Source organism: Anopheles moucheti, chromosome 2 (genome assembly GCF_943734755.1).
Source record: "Anopheles moucheti chromosome 2, idAnoMoucSN_F20_07, whole genome shotgun sequence".
NCBI lineage: Eukaryota > Metazoa > Arthropoda > Insecta > Diptera > Culicidae > Anopheles > Anopheles moucheti.
This window is the reverse complement of record NC_069140.1, coordinates 3,362,853-3,387,687: the sequence shown is the minus strand read 5'-3', so window position 1 is coordinate 3,387,687 and position 24,835 is coordinate 3,362,853. Positions and strand designations below refer to the sequence as shown.

The 24,835-nt window shown below is 45.1% G+C and overlaps 1 protein-coding gene across 1 annotated transcript; it reads right to left on the bottom strand.

The window, feature by feature from the left end:
• Nucleotides 1–1,007: 1,007 nt before the first annotated feature.
• On the bottom strand, nt 1,008–23,445 carry LOC128297251 (zinc finger protein rotund-like). Its single transcript, XM_053032862.1, has 5 exons — nt 22,828–23,445; nt 21,942–22,493; nt 15,014–15,100; nt 14,369–14,692; nt 1,008–2,435 (listed from the first exon to the last, which is right to left on the bottom strand). Exons 1-5 carry the CDS (start codon nt 23,443–23,445, stop codon nt 1,008–1,010), a joined length of 3,009 nt encoding a protein of 1,002 aa, XP_052888822.1.
• Nucleotides 23,446–24,835: the final 1,390 nt, after the last annotated feature.

The following is a 24,835-nucleotide window of genomic DNA, read 5'->3' as shown; positions in this document are numbered from 1 at the left end:
CATGATTGTAAACTATTCGCACGCAGTGCTCACATTAAATTTTACACATTTATTCTCATATGCAGTGCCATATGAGGAACCTTGTTTTGCTGCAAGCTTAGAATGCTACGAATTGGCGGAGCACCTTCTTTTCGTAAACATAATAAGCTATCAATTTTTACATTCTCAATCGAACATCGCACGTTTGTCGGACGCATTTCAAGACGGCAAATGATCTGAAGGTTGTTGGGAAGATGGAGGACGACACATTGCGTAGAAGCAACGAACAAGAAGCAAAAGACACGGCCGGAAAAGAAGGAAACGCAAGCGAGACTGGAGCAATCTTTTGCAAGATGTCTCCATCATCTGACTGGTTTATCACAGTTGTATGTAGGAAACTAAACCCCTTCTATCGGAAATCGTATTTTAACACCAGACAACGAAACGCACCAGGAAACTACTGTAGCGGCGAAAGAACAGAATGTAGTTCAGCTAAACGATGGAGTCATTTGGACGGTCCTGTTCATTTAATCGTGGCTCAGAGTAGTCAAGGTTGTTTTGTGGGGTATTCTGGAACATCTAAATATTTCACTACCCACATCAACAGTCCACCATTTCGGCCGCGGGAGAAGAGAACAATGTGACGTTAGTGTTATAACGAAAAATGATTCAAAATAAATCTGTATCGTGTGAAATAAATGTGGCGCCAGAGAAGAAATCTTTTTTCGGAACACGAGATAAGAGATATGTTATGGAAGTGATGTTGCAATGAAACTATACCAGGTATGGATCTTTTCAAGGCTCAAAATGTTCAAGTGTTTAGTTCGTCCAAGAATCGGACGACCTCTGAGAGGTTGAATTCTAAGATCAGAGCTAACTCGCACGTCGGATTTTGGTTAGCCTCTTGCTTGCTCGTTCCAGGTGGCTTACCGTCGATCGAAATCGATCGTCAAGCGTGTATGTACAGATGAAGTAGGAGTAGCTATGTAACTGAGATTACACTGGGAGCGATTGAAGTCCACCTTAACTTAACCCTTGTCTTTGCCTCCGGGACCGACGGTGACACCGAGCAGATGCTCGCCGGCCATTAACCCTCCGGCAGGTTGATGCGCGTAGTTGCGTATCTGGTGAAGCGAGATCAGCTGATTGGGAAATGCATTTGAGGGACTTTGAGCCATGGCCGCCTTCTGGTTCTGGAAGCTGATGGCATCGTACAGATAGGAGGGCCTCTGTGTCGCTAGCTGATGATGGTGCTGCAGGCTGTTCAGATGCGGTGGCATCGCGTTGATCGGCGTGAAAGCCGAGTTACTGGTGGCCTTCGCTATGCTGTTCGAGTCGTAGCTAGCTGACATGGGTGTTGAGACTGGTGGGATTGCCAGGTTACCGTTCATGGATGCCGTTCCGTTGTGCTGCTGTGGTGGAGGTTGTTGTTGCTGTTGCTGTTGTTGCTGTTGTTGCTGCTGCTGCTGTGCGGACCCTGGATTACCACCGGTGCCGCTGTTGGTATTTCCGTTGGGTGTGTTCGCATTGTTGACGGCATTTTCGGGTGGCCCTCGGGCTGTTCCAACCAGCTCGTCGACAGCATCATCTCGCTGATGGTGTGATCCGGGAATGTCGGACCCGGACCCATGCACCGCATTTCCACCGCCCGATTGTGGGCCATTAGCTGCAGAACCATTGCCGGTGCTACCGTTACTTCCATTCGTTGCACTGCCATTCGGGGTTAAGCTGAAGTCGTGATGATTGTTCTGTTGGTTGATGACATCGTTGATGGTGGCCGCGGCCGAGTCTGGGCTTACCTTCGGCCAGAACGTGCTCTCGCCGGTCATAGTGGCCGGACCGACGGTGGTTGTGGGGCCGTTCGATGCACTGCCACTGCCCGAGCTGCTACTGCCGGGTGTGGACGCACTCAGGTTGACCGTACTATTGCTACTTCGCGTCCCAATCGGAGGCCGTTTATCTGTCCGTTCGGCGTGTTTCTGCATGTGTTTCGAAAGGTAGGTCTCCTGGGTGTAGGACTTTCCGCAGTACTGACAGATGTGCGTCTTGAGGTGCTTCGATTCCTTGTGCTTCGGGATGTGCTCCAGCAGCGACGGTTCGTCGGAGAAGCACTTGTAGCAGGAGTTGCACTTGAACGGTTTGTCCGTCTGGTGACAGCGCGAGTGGGACTGCAGGTTGGACAGCTGCGAAAATGCCTTGAGACAGCCCGAATGCCGACACTTGTACGGTTTGTCCCCGGTGTGCGTCCGGATGTGCTGCTGCAGGTGCGACAGCTGCGTGAACTTGCGCTGACAGATCTCGCACCGGTACGGCTTGATGCCGAGATGGATGCGGGTATGCTGCGACAGATAGCTCGAGTTGGCAAACGCCTTATTGCACTGGGAGCATTTGTACGGTTTTGCTTCACGCATGTGAATTTGCGTGTGCAGCTGCAGGTCCGCCTTGGAGGTGAAGATCTGCAAACAGCACAAAGAAATCAGAATTAAAAGAATTAATTTAATTATTGATTAATAACATCGGTACACAATCATCCGCAATTTGGAGCTACCTCGAAGATGAATAACGTAGAAAGTATTTGGGATATTAATCATAACATTAAAATGGGTTAAAGTTACTCGCAAATAAGGTTTAAATTGGGTACGCAAAAAATCATTCCATCATTGTTCATTGTTATTTATCAAGTTCTTCTGAAAATAATTAAACATAACCGTCTACTAATCAGTACCATTATCTTGTACAGTTAAATTAGCCTTAAAAAGTTATTAATGTGCAGTGTTCTCTCTGGATGTTTGCGTCATATCCCCTGCATTTCGCAATGCAGTAGATATCCGAGCGATATGGAGTACAAATCCGGATTCTAAAAAAAATTAAATGTAACCATACGAACGATGTAAGAACATGGAATGCTCTGCTCCAGACATCAGATACTACTCTACTCGGCCATTTGTTGCCAGCGGCCCTAAAGGTGGCAGCTTAAAGGAACCACCATGGACACTCTCGAGGCGTCAAGCAGCAGGAAGGCTTACAGGTCACCGGAAGCGTCGGCCTGCGGGCGTGATGATTGCGTTTGGTGGTAAAATTTGCACATAATTTCCTAGCCAGCAAGCATTAATGGTAGAGAAAAAAACGCACCCAAACGCGAGAAGCGCTCTTCCATGTCGCTGTCATCGTGTGCGGTATTCCCACGGCAGGGTGTAATTAAAAACGAAATGCCTGTCCCCGACCAAAGACGCCGACGGACTACCGACACACGGTGACGGTTGAAGCGGTTAAGCGGCGCAAATTGCACGGATGGAAGTTTAAGCTGGGAAGTTGTTGTTGTGTGGGAAGGAGTTGTAAGTTTTCGTAACACTTTTGGTTGTGTGTTTTCCCTATTGTTTCAATTGGGAACCATATTCCCGTTCGTGTAGTTAATTGATAATAAGCCGCTTTCGGTGTCTCATAAGGTTTGGGGTGACAAAATAATATTGCTTTTATTCTTATATATATTTTCTAATGTTCGGCAAAGAAGCCCGTCAGATAAAGAGGTTGGAAGCAATGAATTGCATTGAGTTTCTTTGGTTAGTTTTATTTTGATGGCATCGTTTCCAAATTAGTATAATTAATTATAAAGAATTAATAACTGCAATTTGAATCAAAATGATCCATATTTCCTCACAATAAAAAATGGTGAAAAAACCATTCCAAAAACGTAAAATTCATGACTGTATTTAATATGATATTTCTAACCGAATCTGGACAGATGCTAACTTCAAACAATGTGGTTGCTGATAGTGCAGTTCTCCGCTTATTATTAGGTCATATAGAAGCAGCTCATAGTAAATGACTTCTTTCTGCTCCCACCAAATACACAATATAGCTTTTTAATCAGCTGATTTAATTCTAATGCTAATGCTATGTTAGTTTAAAAATGTGATTTTTTTTTCGTTCCCCAAGCTTATAAAATGGATAAATCCATTCTTTATATACCACTTATGACGTGATATTCCAAGGTGATTCTGCCAACGGGATGAACCTCCCGCTGCTTACCTTTGAGTCCTTGGAATCGAGCAAATCATCCGAATCCTGAAGCAACTGTTGCTGTTGCATCAACAGTACACTATTCGTTGGCGATGGTGGACAGGAATTGTCCAGTTCCTTCTTCTCCACAATAAACTGCTTAAGCTCCAGATCGATCTGATCGCCGGCGGAATTCGTGGGACCCGAATTTACACCACCACCGACGGTTGTTGGTCCTCCATTGGTGGAGCTTGGAACATTGTTAGCAACAACACTACTAACCGGTACATGGCTCGGACCACCTCCATTGGCACGTTGTACCGGTGCAGTTGTAGCACCGCCGATAACCGGACCGGAAGGATTAACGGTCGCATTCGGACGGTGGTTACTGCTATCAACTCCAAGATGGTTATTGTTCAGACGATCATCGACGAGCGGGACACCATTGCTGCCGACAAGCAATCCGTTCACTGCGAGTGATATGTTACCGGGCACTCCACCGATCGCGTTAAGAGTATTGGTAGACTTGAGAGGAAACTCATGATGTGCTACGATACCGTTGGGTAGGAATGGTTTTTGATTTTGTTGCTGCTGTTGCTGCTGCTGTAGATGATGTTGTGGTAACTGTGGATGTTGTTGATGCTGCAACTGCTGCACTTGCTGCACTGGAAGCTGTTGCTGTTGCTGCTGCGGTGGCTGTTGATTATAGCCTAACACAGTGGGATTGTTGCCATTGTTCTGGATCGGTGTGAAGGTGACGGTAAGCTGCGTGTTCGATGCCGACGCAAGAATGCCTCTTTCGTTCAGCGATCGTAGCTGGTCTATCGAACGATGAAACTGGCTGTAATCGCCACCAGCGGCAATTTCACCGATCAGTGGCGAGTTGTGGTAGTCTAGTCCACCTCCCGGGCGGGAATACTCAACGACGCGTCCCTCCAGCTTGAGACAGTGCAAGGTAGAAGATGCAATGGAAGCAGCACTAATACACTTTGAGCACGCACAGCATAAGTTTTTAACCACTGTTCGATCACGTTGTATATGTTACAGATTCACTCTTCGTTGTAGAAACTAACAAGAAAGCATAAAATAACAGCTATTCTTCAATAACACAATGTGATGAACACTGTTCTTTCTTGAAACGCACCAGGCGCCTCCATGAGCGACTCAATATTACTAAAAGGAACCAAATTAATATTTATTAATAAATGCCAGTTTAAGTTATAGATAAAAAACAATAAATTTAAACTTATTGATGTGAAAAATTGGAATTTCACTAAAAATTGCTGCAATAAATCGAAAACGGAAATCTAAACAATAAATAAGCAGATCATCTCAAAGCTGAAACTCAATTAATTAACACGACAATATTCAATAAACATTCATAAACATTTCTCCATATCGCCTTAGCTTTACACCTTTTCACATCACTCAAATGATCCTTTGCGTAACAGGAATGGCTTTAAATATTATTTCCAAGATATATTTCGATTGAATCATGTATGATTGAACATTCACACTTTGCATAGCCATTGCACATCACTCGTAGCATCACACAAATGCTCATACAATGAACTCACACTAGAAAGGCACTTAAGGTTCACCGCAGCAGCTCGCCATATCAAACTTTCACTTGATAAGAAACAAATCCACCGCCGGTTACGTTTATCAAAGCCGTATCGATGCTGATGGGCCTCGGTAAGCCACTCAACCATTCCCTCCGACACGGCCGAAGGGAACGGTTGAATGCGAAAGCTGAACCGAGTCGCGATCGACTAGATCCCGGCAAATGGAATCCATTTTTCTATCCCGCTATTCTATTCCGCTGAGCAGCTGTGCTTTTTTTGTATTGCCAGCTTCTATCTCACCATGACATTTCGCATCCACGATGTGTCCAATGTTTGTTTGGATTTTCGGTTGATTTTTTTCTATATATTCACCACCCGCCACATGCTGCCACTGTCGGTTTTGGTGGCGGTTTTTCTTACGGGGTTCAATCGGTTGGCCTCTTTTTAAATGTTCCATTTACCGCGCCTCTCCCAACAGCTCCTTCACACTCCCCCAGAGTGGAAGGAAGGGGACAAGGCGGCCCTTCTGGCTGGGACGGTTGTGTTTGTGGATGTTTTGCTGGCCCGACGACGAGATGCGACTTTTTGCTCCGCGCGACTTTTCACACCCGAACCGTTTCTGCTGCTGCGCTGGAAAATGCCGGGCAGGAACGCGGTCTGGTCGCGTTTCTTCCGTGTGTTGTTGTTGTTGTTTTTTTTACACATTCATTTCCATTTCTTTCTATAACTGGTCGGTCCGGTTTTTTGTTTTGTTTGTTGTATAACAAATCACTCGGCTACAGCTAACAGACGGTTGGGGAGTTTTTTTTTCTGTTACTGCCGCTGTAGCAGCAATTACACGCGCGGAAAGGCGCGCAATCGGCATTCGATCCGATCGGGCAGACACGGATGGCACTACGGAGGATCTATATTTCCATTTCGATTGCATTCGTCTTACACTCGTGGTCGCGGGCAGCACACACCGGGATCGTTCGATAAGTCAAACATTGCACCGTGCGCGTGTGTGTTCAGGTGATTAAGGTGACACTTGAACTGGTCCGTGTCCGTACACGCGACCGCGTTCGTGTGTGAGTGTGTGTGAATTTCTTCAAGATAAGCCAACAGACCCAACTCGCGTACCGCGCACAGGAGTAATCGGCCTCCGTGGCCAATTTTTGCCGTCGCACAAAACAATTGCCGAGAAGCGCGCGCGCTATTTGGTACCGCGTACCAAATTCCGTCGCTTTTGTTCCGAGCGCAACCCCGGACGCGTGTTTCGGGCGCGTGCTACCGTGTTGCGGGCAGCGCAATTTTTATGTGCTGTTACTCATTAGAATGTAAAAACTCGACTGATTTTTTTGCACCAAAAACGCTCTGTGTGTGGCGTGGCGTCTGAGCGCGCGCTGGTTGGGCTGAATGTCCCCGGAACCTTTCCCTTTTCCCCCGTCAAGCCGAAAAAAAACTCGCCCCCGGTCCATCCTCCTCTCTCCATTCCCCCGCTTGTCCAGGATCGTCTTCGTTTTCGTCTCATTTGAACCGCGGTTCGGCGCGTACCCGTCACCACCAATAGAGCACCTTTCCTCCGTTCCTCCATTCCTCAATGCGTTGGAACCGTTTGCAAGCCTGCCGAGGAGCGACCGAGAAGGCCGAGACCGAAACTGGCCGAACCGACGACTGGTTGATGCTGCTGTGGCTTTGCACCGAGTAGTATCATTTTCGATGGGGAATCAGGGAATCAGGGCAACATGGGGACGGTAGTGGTGGGCCGGGTGCTCCTCTCGCGATGGCAGCGGGGTCAGGTGGTAACGAAAGGTGGACCTGATGAAGATACGATTGGGCGCATTCGGTGGCCAAACGTGCTGACGGCGAAAGGACGAAGCGTTGTGCGTGTGGCAGTTTGGTGATGCGGAACCGAAGGGGAAGGTTGGTGGGGGGGGGGGGGGGGAGGAGAAAAGGATGCGAAACGGACGAAAGGGGAGAGAAAAAATCGTGTGCAAATTTTTCAACCCTCCTGGCTGGGAGTGTGCTGACCACCCACCCGACGAGACGATGACACGATCGTGCTTGGTGGATAAAAACGCATTTACGTTCAAGCAGGGTAGGTTGGGAGAGAAGGATCGGGGTAGGTCTTTTGCAAGGGTTGTTTTGGGCGCGCGGGGGGTTGATGGAAGGAGACGAAAAAACTAAAACGAAAGAAGAAAATGGGTACTCGAAGGTGGGCACCATCGGCCGAACGTCCTAGCGGTGTGACGTTTAGCTTTTGTAAAAGCCCGAAAGTGTCAAGTGGTAATAATAGGAAGGTGTATTGTTCACAAATATGAGAGTATAATTATCAAAATAAAATTCTCTTTCTTCTTATTATTTCACTTTGCTTTTCTTTTTACCGTCTTTTTGAAAAAAAATCTGCTTCTTAAACCTTTTGAAAAGAACAAACTTTGACCAAAAACTAGTTAACCATTAATGATTCACATTTTCGTATCGAAAATTGTCGAAGAAAGGCAAATTTAAAAACACAACAATAAAACATGAAAACATAGAAAATGAATTTAAAAAAAATATAACAAACGTTTAGTAACTGCCTTCACAAAACAAGAAACAATAAACAGTAATGAAGAAATAGAAACAGCTAATGAAGCAACAAAACATTTCTGCCCAATTGGATTGCAATACTGTTCACCAGCGAACTGGTCTGGCAGATATTTTACCGAACCGTAATGAGTGCAGATTAAAAACGAGAAAAAAAAACAAGACAAGACGAAGCGCACGCGAAATGAGTGCAGAGAGTGGAGAATTAAAAAAGGAGCGCAAGGACAAGAAAAAAACCCGAGGATGCCATCTCCGTTGGTGGTTCGGCAAAAATAAAAATCGTGTACAACGCCGCGCACGCCGCGTAGCCGTAGAGATGGAGAAAAAATCCGAGATTTTTGCATGTGTTGCATCCACTTGTGGGGTGGCCTTTCTGCACCTCCCCTGCTCGCCCTCCGCTCTCCAGCTCCGCGTGTTGCGTCTGTCTGTCCGCTGCCCGGTGGTGGTGTGTATGGGTGCACGAGAACCAACACAGTACAAGGAAAGTATCCGGTGCTGGGCGCCTCCATCGGACATGGACACCCGAACGATGGGACCCACCAATACCAGTATGTGTGTGTGTGTGTATGGTGTTAAAATGCAAGAAAGGACGAAAAAAGGATGAGAACCGTAGGACGAAAAAATTGCCTTTCTTCGGGCACTCCGGGGTAGCGCTAGGATAACGCGTGCGAGTGAGCGTAATGGATGCGCATTTTTTCCCCAACTTTTGCGTGCATTTTTTCTCATGTACTTCTCACTCTTTCTCACTCACTCACTTGCTCTGTTCGTCCACTACGATGTCCAGCTTCTGTTCGCTGTGAGTGTGTTACGCAGTCAAATTTGAATTATCCTCCATTACGCCTCCCCCCAGTTTTCCTCATACCCCCTCGTGCTCCGAGCATTGGAGGCTGGGGCAGGGATAAGGTTTCCTTTTTTTCGCTTTTCCTTATCGCTTCGGCATATTGGGTGACGGGTTTGCTGTTTCGTTGCCTCTTTGCCAAACGGCCAAGCGGTCGAACGAGCGGGACAGCGAATCACAGCGAGGGGACGAAACGAACAAGATCCGCTTTGCCTGGTACGTGATGTTTCACATGGGGTACCGTGGCCGATTGTGGAACACAATGGAATAAAAAGAACATTAGCGTATACATAGGCTGCTTTGCTGACCGCCTTGCTTCCATTTGGCACTTGGCACGAACCAAGGGAAAGGGATACGATTTTTCCCGATTTTTTCGCCGTGTGTGCGTGCTTTTTTCCGCGGCTGGGACGCGGCCCAGGACGCATCGCGTGCGAGAGAAGGATCTCGCGTACCCGAAGCGCCTAAGTCTGGCTCACTCAGTGGGAAGGAAAATAGTAGAAAACAAACCGCGTCACTCACGCACACAAGCTAGAACACGGGCGGGAAAGCGAATTTTTATTTCGCCAAAGCAAAAGGAAGCTGAGTTTGTTGTCCCCCCGAACACCGAACCGGACCGAACCTGCACCAACACAGATAGTGGCGCGAAGTGCGCCTTTCGTTGTGGTGTTTTCTTTTCCCGCTTCTGTTTGCCGCGTTACCAAGACTTCCGTCTGGGCGAGGATGGGTTGGATCGTGGGAGATTGTGGTGATGATGCTTTGCATTTTGCCAAACCACTTCTATATGGCCTTCGCATGACGCATGAACGACGCATGATGCGTTCCGATGGATGCGTTGCGTGTTCCGCGTGGCATATGAAACGCGCGCGTATTGATTGAGCGCACATGTGTGCGTTTGGGTGACGGAGACGGAGGACGTTTGTTTCGCCATTTACTTACACTAGTTTCACCAGCTAGACAAAACAACAATCTAGCAATGTTCTGGCACGGGTTTTCGATCCTCGCATCGACCCTGGTAGGACGTGGGAAAAGCGAATTCAAAGAGGTGAGGTGGAAATTTGTTTTTTTTTTGTGTTAGCGGAGTTGGTTATGTATGCGTATTCGGTGGTAGCATGGAAGGAATTTGATAGTTTTTAAACTTTTTAATGCACACGAAACCATTTAATCGATAAATAAGTCAAAGGGAATTAAAAAGAATCGAAATTGTTCATATAGTTTAAACTATTTTATTATAAATGAACATTAGAAGTTTAAATGAAATGTTTCGTATTGTTAATATTGCATAAATAAATGGTTTATATACTTTTATTTTTGTTTCCAACATCAACTTGGCTAAAAAGTTTGTTAACAATATTTGAATTCAATGCCGTACCATAACTTTTCGTAGGGCTCAATTTTCTATTGGTAAAACGCCTAAAAGTATGCAATCACGTATCTGAAGGTTGCATCTAGCGTGTTATAAGGAGTAGACAGTCATGGCATGCTGTTAGCTAGTTTTTGTACCGAATCTATAAATGATATTAGATAAATTACGTAAGATCATACGAAACATTGTGTTGTCAAAAAGTAATTGAAGTAGTATTTCTTAGAAGAAATTTCCTTAAGGAACCTTGTCAAAAAGTGGTCGGTGTCCTGTTTAATCACGTTGGGTCCAGTTTCACGAAATGCAAACCCGCAAAGGCAAAAATTAGATACGATGAAATACGTACAATGCACATCAAACACACACAGGATGCAGATGCAATCATGCGTTTCGGCAGAAAGGAAAACTCGATATTCGGATTCGGGATGCCTTGCAGCTTTCCAATAATCGAAGCCTTAGTCGGAACAGTGCGAATAAAACCAAAACGTGAACCAGTGAACAGTGTCGGGCAAATTATGCACACAAGGCAAGAGGCAAAAATAAAAGCAACACAAAAGGAATGGGAAAAGCACAAATTCAAATTTGGTACCCAATGCCCACTTCGTTTCGCGTTTTGCAGGAATCGAAGGGATCGAAGGGCCCGAAAGCGACAAAGGACCACAGGACCAGCGGGGGACAAAAAAGGAGTAACAGAACAGAACGCATGCAATAAGATCTCAAGCAAAATGCCGTGTTTCGCTTATAAGGAACGCATACACGGACACGCATCGTTTGCTTCTCGTACATGGATGCGGCCGTGACCGTCATCGGAGGGCGTCATCGTCGTCGACGGAGGCATCATACCATCAGCCGAACATCACGAACAGGCCGGGTGATGGCGAACACTGGACACGCTAGACCATCAACGGTCATCAGACGAATTTCCATACGGTGTGGTGATGCGAATCGGTTGCCCTGGTGTGTGGTCAGCAACCGGTGCGTACTACGGTGTGCGAGTGGGAGCCAGCTTAGGGGAGGGAAGAGTTGATTAAATGATAGAGCCATCGGCGAATGCGGCATCGTTCGGATGGGAACCAAACGAGTTTAGTGTGGGACCAAGCCGGGAGAAAAAGACACACAACAACGAAACAACGAAAAATTGGTGGAAGTTTCCAAATTTGTGCACTCATCCCACCCCTAACGGAGCTCCATAGGAGCCCCCTGATCCTTCACCCCCATTCCCTGTCCAGCCCGGTCGCTCAACAACGCTCGGTACCGATCAATTTTGGGTTGGAATTTTCAGCTCTTTCTAGTCGAGCAGCGCGGAAAAAACTCGTGGAAACCGAATACCTACCCAGGAAAAGGAACGAGTTCGATACAGGGTGTGCAGTATTTTTTTACCTTTCTGTATTGCCCGATCCTGACCATCGCCTGGTCTAAGCAGAACGAGAAAAAAGAGGTCGGTAAGGGACAGGACATGACCAGCGAGATATTGCATCTCTACAGCATACGTGGAGCAGCGGTCCGGATGAGGCGTTAAGAGAATGAGGAAATAGGGGATGGAAACGCCATATAGAGTGACCATGGAAAATGTGGAAAAATGTACAGGTTTTTCCTCGGGTTTTGTGGTTTTTATCTCCCACTCCAATTTAGAACCGCATACATGCACACTAAAGCAGATCGGGACCTCTTTCCGGGTGCTGATAAAATGAAATTCTGACAATTGTTTTGGCTGCATCGGGCTAACACGCGCGCGCGCCTTTCTGGGTGAGCTTCACTGTCATACGAATTTACATAACTTTCCGCAAACGGATTTCGCGGAAAGTTGGCATGCAGTTTGGGCGAAAATGAATCGAATGAATTTTACATTTTTATTCCAACAGTCAAGGTTGTTAGAGAAATGGTTTAGCGTTGTTAGTCGGGAGTCGGAGTGGTCCATCAAACTTTGACGTTGTTGATTTAAAGTCTTCACGAGCGCCTTTTGCCAGAGGTTCGCCAATTAACGCAAGCTATGAAAAGGTTGAAAATTGGTTCAGAGCTTTGTTTTGTCCTGTTTCCCACTCCAGTCCAGTTCAGGCGACTTGAAATAAAAGTGTGCCGCTGTAACAGGAAAACTTTAATCAAAAAAAAATCGCTCTGTCACTTAATGAATGGGAAAGTTTCACCACTTTTGCTTGTCTTGCTTTCCGAGAACAAAACAATTGATTTGGTTCTGAATGTTTTATTTCAGGATTTTGCGTTTTTTGCGCTCTCTGTCGGTCTGTGCGCTGAATGTCACCATCAACCGGGCACGAACTTCCGGGTGTCGTTAGGGAAGTTGTCACACTTTGTTGCTTGCCCATTTGGCCAGGTTCGAATATGGTTCAAGCCACCACCAGAATTCATTGGTGCTGCCGTGAATGGGAAAGTTTTCCCTCCGTCAGTGGCTCGTGCAATGTGTCAGAATGGTGTGGATGTGGAAATAATGTTGGTGCATAATTTGGGTAAAATAATTGCACCAGTTTTTTGCCATGTGGCTCCATATGCGCCTCCGAGTGGACGATAAATGAAAAATATCCTCTTTGACAGGATTACATGCTACTGCACGTTCTGGATGTAAGAATTGCTAGAACTATTTACAAAAAAGTGTAACCGATTTTAGACAAGTAATTATTTAACCCATGCTAACCGAAGAACAAAAGACTGCGGTCGAAAAACCCCCGGACAGGGGCAAAAATGATGGTTTTGTTCGATTGACGAACTTTGAAAGTTGATTTTTCTTATTACCAGCAAGAAGTGAAGAAGTCCAAAAGAAACAAGAGCGCCATTTCGTTGCGCTCAATTTTTCACGGCACACAACCGGACACCGGTTCTATTCGCGTAGGGGTGAGAGGGAACTGACAAGCTTTGTTCTTCGGGTAAGTCTTCCATCACCACCTTCCACCAGAAACGGAAGGGTTCTGCGTGTTGGTTTGCGTTGTAGTGCGCCCGGAAACCCAAACGCAAAGTGAAAAGAACCCAAAAACTCCCGAACAAAGAATGTAAGAAACTCCTTAGCGAAAGATCTTGAAAAACAATTCCTCGTGGGATAAAACTGAAGGTACAAGCAGAACCGAAAACTCACCCAGGACTCAGAATCTCAGATAGAAACGAAAGCGGGAAAAGGGGAGCTCCCTGTGGGGTGGTAAAATTGAAACCAGGCTCACCCACGGATGCAAGGAAAGCGCGACGGTTTGGAATCGACCTCTCCACGAAAAAAAAAAACACACACACCCTCTGGAAGACACGATAAACGCTGGAGGTTTAGAAGTAAGATGTTGAAGAGTGGACTCCATATTTCGTTTCCTTTCATTAGCTTGATTGAGTGTTTGTAATTAGTTGATAATGAGTTTCTTTTTGCGATTCGTTGGTTATCCCGGGACAGCGGCTGCGTTGACCGGCGCGAACATCAAGAGCAGTAAAGAAAGGTCTACATTTTAAGCCGTTTGAAGCAACGAAACAGGAGGTTGATGGTCTAAAAATATACCAACACGATGTTATTAATGCTTAATAGGCGTCAACGGACATGAAGACGGCTGGCAGAGTTTGTTATAATTGTTTAAGGAAAGCTTTTGACGATTCTGAAACAACTTTAAATGGGAGTATAAGAGGGTATGTGTAGCATAAGTAAATTGCTTCGGATAATGTGTTTCACTCTCATCCACGCTCAAAGCTTCATAATTATTTAAATTCATTTAAAGTGAGAGTGGCCAGTCAATGCACGACCATCCGGACCTGTTGGGAACTTCCGCACACCGGAAAAGATGTACATGTTCATTGTCTTTTTGCTAAGTAGTCTTATTGGGGTGTAATCCGCGTATGACGAAAAAGCAGGCTACAACCCACGTAGAATCACTTTACAATGAGCACAAAGGTGACGGTGAAAGGTTTTAATTATTCAATCATTACTGCAACCAGATACACGTGCCCCGAACCCCGGATGTGTTGGAGGATGATTGCAAATTCGTATAGTGTTCTATTCTATGGTTTGAGGTGTGATTTAGAAGTTCTTCGAGGTAAGTCATTATGCAGTAATATATATCTTAAGCCGCGACCCGAACCTACCTGGGGACACATTTTGCACTGATACTTTCGGCCCGTTCCGTTCGGCAGTCCGTTGGCACCGATCTTGGTGGCATTGATGGGCTGAGGTACGACGAGCAGTGCGGTGGCCGGATTTGTGGGGCCACCGTGTCCGGTGAGGCCACCCCCCGGTGAGCTACTGCTGGATGATCCGCGGGCTCCGTACAGTTGGCTCATCTGGGCTGCGCCCGTTTGCATGGTGTGATGATCCAGCAAGCGCCCATCATCGATCATGTGCCCTTTCTGCAGGTTGTTGTGATGGTGATGATGGTGGTGATGGTGATGATCGACTGGATTCATTTTTGCCTGGCGGAAAGAGAGTAGAATGAGGTTTAAGAGTTGAGAAACTTAACGCAACAATAATAAATAAAAGCATAAGATTCAATACAATAGTAACAAGTAAAGCAGTAGTATTTATAAAACACCTAATAATATTAAAAAAAATGTAACTCTAGTAGAAGGAACTAGAATAATAAACTATAATAAATAAACACTAATATTAATCTTGCCTTGCATCAAAATAACAATAACACAATAATCTGCTCATCAAACAGAATAACCAAAAAGACAAATCAACATGGGCTGACAATCATCGTCATAGAGTCAACAACCATGCGGAAACACTACCTCGTATCCTTGCTTCATCGCCATTGGGTTTCGGGGTGTTGGCCAACCACCGTATGTGTCCATATCCTTCGTGTGCTGTCCACATTGCTGCCCCAATCCAAATGAAGATGGAGGCGGCGATGCATCGTAATGCATCGTGAATATTTGTAACGTATTTGCATATAGAGATTGTTTTTAAATTTCGTTCCATTTTCAGCCGTCAACAACAATGCAATTTTGTGGCAAGTTCGTCAACAACACAATCCACGTTGAAGGGTAGTAAACAGGTTGATGAAATTGGTGGCAGATGGTGTGCGTTAAAAGAGAACAAGAGAATTGTATTTAGAGTTAGCTTGTACTGCTGGAGTATTATTAAAGTTTTGTGTTTTGAATAAAGCTGATTAAACTATAAATGATTTCAAATGATTTGTAATGAGTGTACAAGAAAGTTCGCAGCGTTCATCGGATAGTTGGTTGGGTTTATATGACATGATCTCCAAGGATCCTTCTGATCTCACTGTATGTATTCTATTGCTTTGGTTTGGATTGAGTTTGGCCACTAGAATAGGCATATGTTGGGAGTGATAGAATTGACATATGTTGGGAGTGAATTGTTAAGACAATTTCACACGAGATCTGTCATTTCTAAAACGCCTGTCTAAAACGCTGCAAACTTACTTATAGACCCAATACTTATTGGTGTGTCTCACTTTCACTCTGGCTCTGATGTGTGTTGGCAATGTTTGGCCCTTCATCAACAAATAAATTAAAAATTTCTAAAAAGCTTGCTCCGGTATTTGGCTGCCAAAACGGGGATAACTATAAACTATAATGAAAAATCGCCACTCCAATCACAATAGCAGGACAATTTCCATTAGTAATTAGTTTATCTCTCTACAAACTTCAAGTCGATTTATAATTATTCATCTAGCCCGAGCTTCCCATGGCATTTTTGCTGCCATGGTCTTCCACATGCTAAACAAGTGTTCGTGTTAAAATCACCCCATTCCCATCAGAGCCAAAAGGGGTGGCCACTTCGAAGAAAAGGCGTTGAGAACCCAACCAGCTAACCGATGAAAGTGGACCGCGGTTTATGCTTGTAAAATGATCGCTTTCAAGCGTTCGTTTACTAAAATAAACTACAAAAAAAAACAAAGAAAAAAGAAAAGAAAAGGTTTCGCGAAAGCACGACCAAGATAAGTTCCTGTCCGGGGACGCCCTTTCGAAGCGGCGAAAAATGTGTGTGTGTGTACAGCAACCGGGTGCAAATGAAGGCAAAACGGAGCGTTCTGTCTCGTCTCGGTTCAAAATCAGCACCGCGCCGTGCGGCGGGATTGGCACCCCGGACAGAGTGGGTGGCGAACGTAAGAGGGTGGAAAAATTATTTAAAATACTGGAAAAAATTAGCTCAAGGGTGGAAAATTTTTATATCAAAGTTATTTTTTAATTGAATTTTTTCTCGCTCGCCTTGTGCGGATCGCCCCGTCCGTTTGGGTCCGCGTTCGCCAGTTTGCTCTGACGTTTGGGTTGCTTTTTTTTGTTTTATACCACCGCACCATCCCGTTTTCTTCGGTCCCTTTTGCGTTCCCGGTGATGGTGGTGAAAATTAAACCCGGCCAAAGCAGCCGGAACTGGAAGGTGGCCAAAAGGATCTTTTCCCGCCTGTCCCACCAGCCCGTCTATGTTACGCAAAAAGGGGGAAAAGCATCGCACATCAGCACATCGGGTTTAGTTCACGGGTTTCAATGTTCCGTCTACCGTGCCCTCTCCTGTTACGCCACCAGATCCCGTCCCACGAACTGGGCAGGGGACGGCTCGAGGGCTACGGACACATTGCGAGCGTAGCTGAAGCCGACAAACGGCTGGCTCTCTTCTTTGATTGCTTCACTTTGATGGAGCTCGGTTCCGACCGGGTCCGATCGAGTTCGGAGGGAAGCGAAGGAGCGGATGAGAGGGGGTAAAAAAGGGACGTAATCGGAACGAGGCAACAAGGGGACACGTGCAGGCAACAAGGGGAAAGTTTGAAACGTGTTGATGAATCTATGGTAACGATAGCGAAGGATCTGCCGTAGAGGCCGCGTTTCGTGCCCGTTGTCCGTTTCGGTGCAAGCATTTTCTCTTCCTTTTCCTCGCTGCTCGTAGCTATCGTGTTGTATTTCTGTATTTCCCGGGCTTTCTGTGGTACCCGGGCTTAAAGTGCGTCGACGGAATAAAAATGGTCGTGGACCTAATGCACGGGACACGATCGTTTCCAAAATCGACAAATCGGGAAAAGCAAGGGATAGCATTCGTTTTCCCGCTAGCAGAGAAAATTGGAAAACGAAACCAAAGCGGACAAAAAAAGTGGTAACATGAATTGGGCGTTATGTGTGTGGCGCGTTGAGACGATCTTCGTGCCCATCGGTGTTGACCGGTACGGAACACACATGCTACAATATACAGGACCGTAGTAACGCCGACTCATTGCGCCAGCAATGGCATTGGGTGGACGAAATGTACATTAAATGATTTACTTCGCAGCTACGCTTCCGGTAGTGCCGGTCGGATGACGATGATGATGATGATGATGCGTGTGCGCGTGTTTCCTACACACCGTGAGGGTTGTGTGGACGAGCGACAGTTTTGGCGCGAGCAAAAAGAAGCTCCCAAAGGGAAAACGCAATCAGCGTGTGTTTTGAGGAGGAATTAAAGCGACGAACCGGCTATGCGCTATCGGGCCCTGAGCGGTGGGACGATATTTGTTCAGACTCGTTTGAAATTCGTAGTTTTAATTAGATTTTTTTCTCCAACCGGCGTGCATAATGCTACAGCAGTATGGATGCTTCGCTTATAGGAGCGGATGAGTGGAGTAAAAGTTTTGATAATGATAAAAATTGTGCTCCTCTTTTGAAGGTCTGAACTGAGATTAGGAAATGTATTGATATTTTCAATGAATTCTATACTATTTTCAAAAAGTTGTACTACAGCAAGAGGAGTTAACAGAAACGTTGTTAAACTTCTCGCGTAATAAAATAAAACGCTCAATTCGCAAGGTTCTCGAATGCTCGCTTCCTGGTTGCAAATTATATTATCCCGCGGTCCGGTTAGTAAACATCGTCAGCGCTTCGCCGACGCTAACTACAAATATTTGAATTTAATCATGAAAAATGGGAGTCTATTTTTCTCCTTTGTTACGTGCGCGCCGCCACACCGCGGACGGCAACCGGCCAGCATCCGGCCTTGAAGTATTGACGGTCGTGGCCGCCGGTACCGTGGGCATTGAAGCGATGCGCGTACGCGAAATCGGTCCCTGTCGCGTACGAACGAAAGGGCCGAAAATTGAAAAATAGAGCAGGAAATGTAATGAATGCCCGTGCGCGATGCCCATAAATCATTAGGTGAGCAAATTTCTGGAATCAAAGCCAAAATTGCTGGCCCGCGGGGGAAATTTGTTCCAACACCAATGACCAAATCTCTAGCTGAGCTGGACACGGTACGCATGTGGGCAGGTGTGGGGTCTTTATGTGCGATACATATACGCCTGCACTCTGTTGTCCCTGTCGGTGGAACAGTCGTCGTATACATATACGCGAGCACTGCTTGCGGATGGAGTTGGAATCGAGACGCAAGTTAAAAATAAGAATACGTCAACGACACTCACATTCCCCATGTCTCGCGGGAGTAATTGGTGACGCAACCCAAAATGCTTTAAGGGAGCAGAAGAAGTAGTCACAAGAAGAGACGAGGACGCGTTCATTAGGTGAACGGTGGACGGATTAGGTGGGAAATGCATGTTCGAGTTTGTGAATATTGGGAAAACGGAAGCTTGAAGCTTTGCAACGGCATTGCTCTCCGTGGCCTGTCGGTAAGGTGACAGCCAACATCATTTATAAGCCGGTTGTAGATGGCTGGGTTTTGGGAGGGTTCTGATGTATCCTTTATGAGCACGATTTATGAGATTTTCGTCCCAGCTGTCTGATGTACATTAGAAAAAAATTTGTTCAACGTAGAAATACTGTCGAGAAATTTTGATTAACATGAAGCATTTATACGAAATGTGGTAGTGCCTTTTAGCCGATACTTTCAGTTAAGGAGAACTACTTTTACAAACTGACAGATGAACATCTATGTATCCAATAGTAAATAGATAGTATAGTAGTAAACACAATATAAACAATAGTAAAACACAAATTAAAATAAAACGACGTACTGTACAAAAAAACAAACAAACAATGATCTCGTTATATATTGCATGCTAAATTTTTAGTTTTTAAAAACAGATAAATAGTGTACTTAAATAATAAACAGTTATTAATCAAGAAACTGGATTACTAGATTGGTTTTAAGTAAAACGCGTGTTATTACTACTAAATATATAAAAGAGTTTAGTGTAGGAGTCTGTTGGAGTCATTCCGCTCCGTAAAAAAGAGCATTACACTATGATAATGTAAAATAATAATAGATTGGTTTAACAATTCAATTTCGTGGCTATGCTATGACCCGAAGTTCATACTTAATACTGTTCCTAACTTAGTATTTAAAATCATTTATTGTGAACCTAACGAATGAATGAGTTGCTCGTGGTTGAACAAAACATTTATCTTACGTAGCTAAACGTATGTTTATCTATTTCAATCATATAAGTATCTTAAATAAACTACAAAAATCACTTTCTTTTCTACTGTACTGTGTAGTGTACTACTCCCTTAACAAGGAAAAACGTTTCAATTTTAAAACTCGTCTCAATTAATCCTCTTATAAAATATCATTTAGTATTCTTCAGATGAACATAAAGCGATGTGGATCAAACGGTTTACTCAGACAACTCAATTCTCGCTTAATTAACAGAAAACAATATTGATGTTTTATTTATTCGACCGGACTTTCATGCAAACCACATCTTCAACAGTAGTTAAAATAACTTTCGCTGCTTGTTACACACATTCACAGTGCGTGAACAGCAGTGTGGAATACAACGCACTTACTGCATCTGGCACTGCTCGCCATCCGTCAGCAGCGAGCGTGGATTGTGCTGTAATTCCAGCTTCGAATTGCGAGGAACACATACACATACCGTTACCATTTCAAGCGTGGTGTTAGTGATTTCTACTGTTTTTCACACCCATGTACGTGTTGGTGAAGAGTGTGCGAAGGTGTGCAGGTTAACAGTTAGTAGTTTTTTACTTCTGTTTGTTCTAACAGCGATTCCGGTTTTTTTTTCCTTTCTTTTGCCGTACTGTGGGGATAGCAATTTTCCCTCCCGGCAATGGTAGCTGTGTGCTCTTCCGGGACGGATTTCCCCGCCAGTTTTATTCGTTTTTATTCGAACGGAGGAAAAAATGGTCACGATTTTTGCTATTTTCTTTTGATTCGAACAATTCCAAATCGGGGTTCGGGGTTAAATACCAAAGTGGGGAAATTCACACATACAAGCATTAGATAACAAAACAAAAAAGGAAAGAATTGAACAAAATTGTATATTTCCGGATGTCCCTTTCTCTCAATCTCCTCCATGCAGGGATGCTACTGTTCTGTTACTGCTCGATCACTGTTTGTATTTGTGTGCTAGAACGTGTTCGGTTATTGGTGTTCGTGTGAAGCAGTTATGTTATAGAGAAGGTTTGAAGCTAGCGGAGCAAGTATGCGTTGTGGTGGAGACGCACGGTCGTTTATCGCTTTGTTTCATGGGTTAGGGAAATGTTTACAAAAGTGGCCATTCAAACTGACTTTGTTGTCCTCAAACATCATCCACATCCGTCTAAATGACTGATGGAGCAAAATGAAAGGGAATTTAGACAAGAAAATCTTTCAAAAAATATAATAATACCATATACAAAGACATATTATGTAACCAGCATTAGAATAAGAGTCAATGTATCGTTCAGGAAAGTCATATTTGTCAAAATGAAAAAAATCGCGTTTCAAAAAACCCTCAACCGAGAAGCAAACTCGCTTCGTGGAACCTTTTCTAACAAATCACACACAGAACCAGTGGGAACGCATAATCAAAAGCACAACATGCCTGACCAGCCTCAAGAAGCCGCCAGTTGGAAAGGCTCCTAATGTTTGAATCTCACTCGTCACCGACCAAACTGTGAGAAGAAAAACGCACGTGATAGGAGTGGACAGGAGGTGGCGTTGATGTGTTTGTTTTCCTTTTTTGTGTGTGCTGTTGTTTGCTGCTTCGTAAAGCATTCTTTGTTACGCTGGTGTTTGTTTTTCTTACACATCCTCCATACTGCTGGAGATTCGTTTTTCTTGGCCACAGACGAACAGGAGAGGGAATAGAAAAAAGTATTGGGAGAGAACTGGAGAGATCAACCGACACCAAAAAAACACAAGGACATTCCTATGTGTTGTGGGAAGAGGATTGCTTTCACCTAGTTCGTTCTTCGTGGGGGATACTTTAGATTTTCGTTCGTTGTGTGCTGTGGCTTTCTCTAGCACTATGGCGAAGCATGGCGTACGTTCTTTCTTTTCCAACTGGGCACACTTGGGAGAAGCTAGCCAAACGAAACCAAACACATGCGCATATGGGTACGAACAATTGTATTTGGTTGTCGGTGGGAGAAAAGAAATGCGACTGGGTTTTCTTAAGAAAGCTGTGGAGGATATTCTTTTTGCAAACTGAAGGCAAAAGCTCTCTTTTTGCGATGCTCTAGCGGTTGATGACATCTAACCGTACGAACGGGAAAGTGGAAATCAATTGTCATATAACTTCAGCGTTTTATTCAGATGATTTCTTTTATAGTATGTCAAAGTGATGGAAGAATGATTTTTTTCCCGAAATATAGAAAAAATATATCCTTTAGCTTCTGAAAATCAAAATATTTCGACGTTTGTTGGTTGAGTAATATTTTTTGTTTAGTTGAGAAATTTAAATACATGTTTATGTAAAATATAATTTCATTTTGTCTGTGCATCGTCATGCATAGAATCATGAAATTCTTCACACATATTTGACACTCACCTCGACCGGTCCATTCCACATGTAGTGCATCCCGACGGCAGCCGGATCATGGTGCGGGTTGGAGGTCATATGCTCGGCCATTACCGCGCTCATCCAGTGCACGAGGCCCTGGGTCGGGTTCTGGCCCTGCACACCGCCCGGGACGGGCATCTGGTTAAAGTTGGGGATAGCCGTGGCGGTCGCCGTGGTGCTGCTGGAATCGGGAGTAGCTCCCTCGTTCGCTGCTAGGCTGGAGGAGGCCGTGGGCGATTGCGGTGGCCCACAGTTCAACGAGCGACACTTGGTGTCTTCCGGATGGCCGTGCCGACAGTTGGCGGCGGTTAGAGAGCTGCTTGAAGCGGGTCCAAGATTGGACTGACTTCCGGCCGAGGTTGCCGAGTGCGGCAGGTGAGGATGATGGGAATGGTGCGGATGATGGTGGTGATGATGATGATGCGGATGGTGCGGGTGCGGATGCAGATGGGGCGGCGTACCGTGATGATTGTTATTGCCCTTGGTATAGTCGTTGTTGTTGGTCGCCTCTGACAGCCACGGGAATGCGTTCGACGGTTTCTGATTGAGAGAGAGAGAGACAGAGTGAGAAAAGCGGATCGAATACAAAAGAATGTTTAATTTGCGGTTAATTGGGGTGGAATCAATTGCGTGGAATTTCGCGTGAAATCGTTAAGCTCATTATATTCATGCAGCTTCCATGGAGAACATTGAAATGTTCATTTGCATTAACGTAAATCCACGGAAAGTGCGAGAAGACGAACTTCATATTTTCATTCCGCGTTTGAAAAGAAGATGTTGGAATAATTAAATCCGGATGTCATCAATGTCAGTGTGTACGAAATAAAGCAACAATAAGCGGAGATGAATGCTACACACTTATGCGTTAACTAACCTCCAGGATCTCATTACTTTCACTCGTGTCAACATCACGGTCAATTTCCGGATGCGCACCTCCTGACGTACTTTCCTGGTGTGCTTGAGTCTGTGCGGAGGATGGGTTAGGAAACAGACTTCGTGGGAATTCCAGAGGTGAACTCGCCGTAGGGTTAGAAAGATCTTGCGCCTGCTCGTCGTTTCCAGTTTCATCCTCCGAATGGTCCCCTTGATAATGGCGACAGGTATCCGACCCAGACTGCTGTTTCTTAAGCAGAGACGCCGAAGCAGCAAACAAGTTCTTGTAGAACTGTGCCGGAAAGATAAACGCAGACTTGGGTGCAATGCCTGTGTCGGTATTCTCGTACTCATCTCCATGGTTTGGTGAATGTTTGGTAATAATTCTCTCTTTTATCACTTGAGAAGAACATCCGCCTCTATTACGATTCGTTTCTTCACTGGACGCTTGTTGATCGTGCATTGTAGCACCTTCATCGGTGTGAAAATAGTTGGAACTTCTTGTTTTAACAGCTTTGTACAGCATCTCATCGGTGTGAGATGGCGCGAGACGATTGTAGAGATCGTCCTTAATGCGCAACTTCGAGGGCGTCATTGGCGAGGAATAAATTGTAGACATTTGTTACACTAATAGGAACTTTAATCATAAAAACCCTACGCTCAAGATCGTACCACTAAACTCCCAACACACTCATTCACTCATCGGTGAGAATGTTGCAAAATTCACCACTTTGATTTTTCTTTACTCACTAGCTCACCCACTCACAAACTCACCACTCTCATCTTGCTCCGTGCAAGTTACTCACCAAACAGCCTACTACTATTTCCACCTGCAAACTGTCACCGCTCTTCCAAACACCAATAAACACGCCACTTTCACCCACACACTTCAAACTGACCAACGGTGGACCATGAAGCAATACTTAAGCGACGGTAAGACTTTCGCTTTTCCGGTCACTTTTACGATTTACTCGTGCGAACAAGAAACTATTAGAATAATGCCGGTCCCGGGTAATCTTCCCCCAGGTTCACACTCCAGGCGGAAGTTTTCCGGGAGATTCTCTTCTTTTTTTTTGTTGGTGCGATGAAACTTTTCCGTAAAACTTTTGCACACACAATCTCCGTGCGGGAAGTTTAGAGTGTTGCGGGGAATATTGAAGGGAACTGGAAGTTCTTCCTATCCGTTGGAAGATGGTGTGAGTTGAGGGTGTGAGGGGAACTTGAAAATTGACTTACTTGCTTCAAGTTGGAATCCGAGTTTGTGTGTATGAGTGAGACAGAGATGGAAGGAAAACAACACAGGAGGATGTGACACAATTTCTATTTCGGATGTATCGGATGTACTCCAGATTAGTTGACGTTGAGTTGGACCTACGCGCGTTTTGTGTGTATACGTACCACTTTTCGAGGGTTTTCACTAAGATATCTCTTCATCGATCACAATGACACTATGTACTGGAGTGAGGGTTTCGATTGTAAGGCTTTAGATGACTTTTAGGAACTTTTGGTTACATTCGCTTGGACCAGAATGATGCACTCGCTGGAGGCACCTTCACACCACCATCACGGCTCTTTAGGAACATTAGTTTCACACGTCAGGTTTGTCGAGAGGTCTCTGCCGTTAATCACAAAGCTTGAAGGCACCGAATGGTTTTAGCGGTTTCGTTTGATCACCGGTTCCGTGTGATCGCACACTGGCTTGGGCGATTCCTGGCTAAATATCGAACTGGCCACCGGGAGCGTAACGTCACCACGATGCCATCCATATCGGCGGAACTGGCAGCAATAGTAGCAGAAACAGCAACAGCACCATCGACGATAGTCTGTACGATGAGGACGACGACGACGACGACAACGACGACGACGACGACGAGGATGACGACGACAACCACGACCACCACGACCAGGACGAAGCAAACGTCTTGACGCTCATAATACTACTTCTGGGGGTTTTTTCTCTGCTCAAACAAAACCGAGAAAAAGTGCTGCGAGAAAAATATAAGTTTTAT